This window comes from Myotis brandtii, unplaced genomic scaffold (genome assembly GCF_000412655.1).
Source record: "Myotis brandtii unplaced genomic scaffold, ASM41265v1 scaffold208, whole genome shotgun sequence".
Lineage (NCBI taxonomy): Eukaryota > Metazoa > Chordata > Mammalia > Chiroptera > Vespertilionidae > Myotis > Myotis brandtii.
The window spans coordinates 3,117,281-3,122,535 of NW_005357764.1; the positions used below are offsets into that span (position 1 = coordinate 3,117,281).

Genomic DNA, 5,255 nt, shown 5'->3' on the forward strand with positions numbered 1-5,255 from the left:
GTTTTTAAGTCCAAAGATATGACACAGTAAGCAGCCATTGAATAAACATAACCTACTTTGAGGTGTGAGAGCACACTGAAACGCTTTATTGTGGCTTATAATGGCATCCTAAAGGAAAATTTCAAAACCATGCACATTGAAGGCCTTGTTCCAACTCATCAAAATTGTTCAAAGCAGTATTCAGAAGCCACATGTGAAAACTGTTTGAAATGTTCAGTTCTGAAGGCTCATTTGACTGTCCGTCTTCCCTTTGCAAAGTGATACCCTGTTCCATGCCTCTGGCTGTTACTTGGTATTTATAGAACCCCATCCGCATCCTGGAACGTTACTGAAGACATACTCGAAGATCAGTGGCAGAGACTGTCAGCTATTTTCCATTCTATTTATATGAGCTTAATAAACAGTAAAGGGCCCGCCTGGTGTCAAGCCAATAGAGTAGTAATGTAGCATGGAATTTGCTGTAAAGTTTCAGATTTGGATAATCCTACTACTGGTGTTACCAAGTACTACAGCTCCTCTGTACCATGCTTAGAAATAGAAACAGCACTTTAAAAATATTTTTGGCACTCTTTGAGCTTAAAAGGCAAGTGTTTTAATTCTAACTGCCCGATCTTATTGTTTAACGAAGTACTGAAGAAGACTGCCAGCCATTCAAGAATTCTTTACCTAGAACTGTGGTTCTCAACCCTGACGTCCTAGACACTGACATGCTTTCTGACGAAGCAGTAAAGGGGGTTGAGTCCTAGACAGCACGTCAGCAATTGTGCACACCAATGGGCATTCTAATAGGATTGTATTACATTTCTAAACATCCTAGTCATGCAAAAGCTTATACAGTTGTTCATCTTAGTTCTTCTTCTTTCTCCCTTTAGTAGTTTTTCAATTAGAAAATGCCAAATGCATAGGAATGAAAATTAGTATATTGGGATTTATAAGTGAGGTCAATAACACCAGAAACTAATACAAAATAATATTGACTATAAACTGTAATTGAAAAATAATTTTTAAAATATTTTTATTGATTTTAGAGAGGAAGGGAGAAGGAGAGAGAGAGATAGAAACATCAATGATGAGAGAATCATTGATCAGCTGCCTCCTGCACGCCCCCTACTAGGGATCAAGCCCGCAACCTGGGCATGTGCCCTTGACCAGAATCGAACCCAGGACCTTTCAGTCCACAGGCCGACACTATTCACTGAGCCAAACCTGCTAGGGCGAAAATAAATTTTTTTTAAGTTGATAAAAAGGAAGGGTTTTAGAAATAAAGTAAATCTTAAGTGGGCAGATGTCTGATATGTAATTAAGATAAAGGGGAATTTGTTCCAAAAGATGTGAGCAAAAATGGAAGTGGCCATAATATTTTTCAGGAAGAATGATTGGCTTGTGGTGGTAGAGGTTCAGTGCCAGAAAATAATAAGTGATATATTTTGAAAATAATCTAAGGACAGATTTCTTAAGAAGGACATTGATACTCGTTGGATAACAATTTTTCTCCAGGCATCATCTCATATGCTACTCATAATAACCCTCTAGTGTTATCTACTCTAGTATAACATTATCCCGTCAACATCAAATTATATTTTTTACTCAATAACTGTTCTGAAAAATAAAGCTTAAGATAAAAATATTTATGCAGTCACTTTTGCTTGTTTCTTTTTATCTACTCCATATGTAGGAAAACCATGTGCCTTGTTTTGCTCACCTGTTGGAAAAGAACAGCCTATTCTTCTGTCAGAAAAAGTGATGGATGGAACTTCTTGTGGATATCAGGGACTGGATATCTGTGCAAATGGCAGGTGTCAGGTAAGATGGTCTAAAAGGGAGAACATATATGCTGAAAGGGGGCTGTGGGACCCCTGAGCAGCTGCCCAGTACGGTGGAGAGCTTTGCCCTAAGATTCAGAAGATGTGGATGTTGTCCTGACTCAACTGTGATCTTGACCAAGTCTGATCTACTTTGTATAATGTAGGGTGTGGACTAGATAATCTATATTATCCTTTACTAGTGGAAAGAATATGAGATTTTTATTTCGTTAGTACTTATTATAGGTCTAAAATTGTAACACTTTGGTCATTTTAAGTCAAAACATTGCAGACCAAAAATTCAGGCACTCCAGTTCTTCATGTCTGGTGTCCAAGACTGAGCCATGTCATGAAAACTAAAGTCAATCCTACTACTCACTTAATATGAAAGCACTTTATTTTTTAATGGTTTTTTTAATTGATTTTTAGAGGGAAGGGGGGAGAGAGAGAGAGAAACATTAATGTGAGAAACATTTATTGGTTGCCTCTTGTACACACCCCAACTGGGGATCAAACCCATAACCTGGTCATGTGCCCTGACCGGGAATCGAACTGATGGCCTTTTGGTGCATGGGATGATGCTCAGCCAACTGAGCCACACCAGCCAGGGCTGAAAGCATTTTAAATCCTATATAACAAAAGCCTAAAATGCTAAGTGTCCAGTCGGCCATTCAACCTCAAAGCGTAATGTGCTAATGATATGCTAAGGTCGCTCAACCGCTCGCTATGATGTGCAGTGACCACTAGGGGGCAGACACTCCAACCAGTAGGTTAGCTTGCTGCTGGGGACTGAGTGAATTGGGCCGGACACGCCCTGGAGCCCTCCTGGTTGTCCCTCCCAGGCTGGCCAACCTCCTGTGTCCCTCCCTGGCCCCGATCGTGTGCCGGTGGGGTCCCTCAGCCTGGCCTGCACCCTCTCACAATCTGGGACACCTTGGGAGATGTCGGAGAGGCGGTTTTGGCCCGATCCAGCAGGCCAGGCTGAGGGACCTCACTGGTGCACTAATTCGTGCACCGGGCCTCTAGCCTATATAATAAAAGCCTAAGCGACCATTACAACAGAACTAATGGAACAACCAGTTGCTATGATGTGCACTGACCACCAGGGGGCAGATGCTCAATGCAGGAGCTGGCCCCTGGTGATCAGTGCATTCCCACAGGGGGAGTGCTGCTTAGCCAGAAGCCAGGCTCATGGCTGGCGAGCGCAGCTGCCAAGGCGTCGGGAGCCTCTCCCGAGGCTGCGGCAGCAGGCACAACAGGCCGTGATGAGCGCGAGTAGCACCTGGCCCCAATTCGGGCCCCTCTCTGGCCGCCTGCCGCTTGGCACTGCTACATTCCTCGGGGGATGTTGGCAGTCGGACATCCCCCAAGGGATCCTGGACTGCCAGAGGGTGCAGGCCTGCCTGAGGGACGCCCCCCTCCCCACCAGTGCACAAATTTCGTGCACCGGGCCTCTAATTTTCTTATAACACTTAAACTCTGTCTTCCTTTTGTTAAATTTTAATTAAATTTATTGGGGGTTACATTATTAATAAGATTATATAGGTTTCAAGTGTATAATTCTAAGATACATCATCTGTATATTGCACTGTGCACACCACCCACAGTCAGATCATCTTCCATCACTATATATTAACCCTCTTCACATTTTACTACCCTCCCAGCCCCCTTTCCTCTGATAACCACCATACTGTTGTCTATGTCTATGCATTTTTGTTTGTTTGTTTGTTTGTTTTTTTAAATATATTTTATTAATTTTTTACAGAGAGGAAGGGAGAGGGATAGAGAGTCAGAAACATCGATCAGCTGCCTCCTGCACACCTCCTACTGGGGATGTGCCTGCAACCAAGGTACATACCCTTGACCAGAATCGAACCTGGGACCCCTTGGTCCACAAGGTGACGCTCTATCCACTGAGCCAAACCTGTTAGGGCTGTTTGTTTTTCTTGTTTGTTCATTTGTTGTTTTCAGTTTTATATCCCACATAAGAGTGAAATTATTAACTTTTGCTGTCTGATGTATTTAATTTAGTATGGTGTTTTCAAGAGTCATCTATATGATCTTCATCTACTGCATGCATATGTGTGCTCCTCTTCATTTATCATTAGAAAGGTAGAAATTCTGTTAAAGTGAGGATGAGAAGCATGGTGGAAAGAACCAAGGCTAGAATTTGATAGTTATTACTCTGCCACTGCCTCAGGTTGGCTTCCCTGGGAGATTAATGTGCAGGATGTTTAATGGCAAGTGTTTTCATGGTAAACATTTATGTGGGGAACCAAAGGAGGCAGGATTGGGCACAGGGAGAACTAGGGCTGGAGTGCAGTCACAAGACCTCGGCTGACAACTTCAGAGTTGTCCCCATTTGGGGTGGGAAAAGGCTCTTTTTACCTGCAGCATCTACAAGCGTTTGGACGCAAACTGTCTTTGGAGAGAATGTGACCTTGAGAAATGAAGTTTTCTTCAGAGTAGGTAATTTCTGAAAAGGGTTGGTGGCTGAGAGCCATCAGCTGATAAACTGCCCAGGCATGGGAGGGAAATCCATCTGAGCGGAGCAGCACCGAATCCATGACAGCCACTCGGAAACTGTTCTTGGGAAAAGCACTTGATAGGCGTGCATCTGTGAACTACTCCGCAAAATGAAGTTGTTGGACCAGTGGTCATTGCTTTTTGTGTGCAATACACTCCTTTGAAAATTTGATGGAAAGTGTCCTTTTCCCCGCCACATACGCTCACACACCAAAATTTGAAAACAATTGCAAGCTATAGATGGATCAGTCTGGTTCGATCGAAGTCTATGGACTTCTGGATAAAAACTTGAAAACAACATGAAACTTAAATGCTTCACCAGCTCTGAGATTCCGTACTTTTCCAGCATGCTATAAAGTTTAAAGCGCAGAATCATGTACTAACATTGACATAAGAAATGGTTTTTAAATTACATATTAATTTCCTTTATTCTTTAACAGAATATGGCAGTAATATAAAATGTATTTTTTCATTTATATGTAAAATAAGTCATTGCAGATACTTCTACATATTTGTTTTCAGAATTAAAATCATGTATGTTGTATAATTAAAGCTTTTAATTTAATTGTGTCATTGCATGTAAATCTGTCAGATTATTGTATGTCTTAAATGAATTTACTTTTCAAGAAAAAATTTTCCAACTATATATGCCACATACAATAGCCTAAATTACTATGCTTCTCATTTAGCAACGTTGTGTAAGCCAGATCTTTTACAGAGTTCCTAGCTAGACGTTAAAATTACAGCAACAACAAAAAAAAGTATGCATAAGTGCTATGAGACTCTGATGATTAGAATTACATTAAAGTCCTATGAAATGGATTTTGACTTCTAACAGCTTTGGAATATTTCAAGATTCTGGCTTTTTAACTAAAATGCTTCATTCAGTCTTTCAGTATAATTAAAAACATGTTCTCCCTCCCCCCT

The 5,255-nt window shown here is 41.4% G+C and overlaps 1 protein-coding gene across 1 annotated transcript in view; it reads left to right on the forward strand.

Annotated features, from left to right (window-relative positions):
* The window catches only part of ADAMTS19 (ADAM metallopeptidase with thrombospondin type 1 motif, 19), a 178,231-nt gene that overhangs the window by 110,116 nt on the left and 62,860 nt on the right, over positions 1-5,255 (forward strand). The window contains exon 13 of the mRNA XM_005865612.2: positions 1,676-1,803. Coding sequence (XP_005865674.1) covers positions 1,676-1,803 — 128 coding nt within the window. The remainder of the gene's footprint in view (positions 1-1,675; positions 1,804-5,255) is intronic.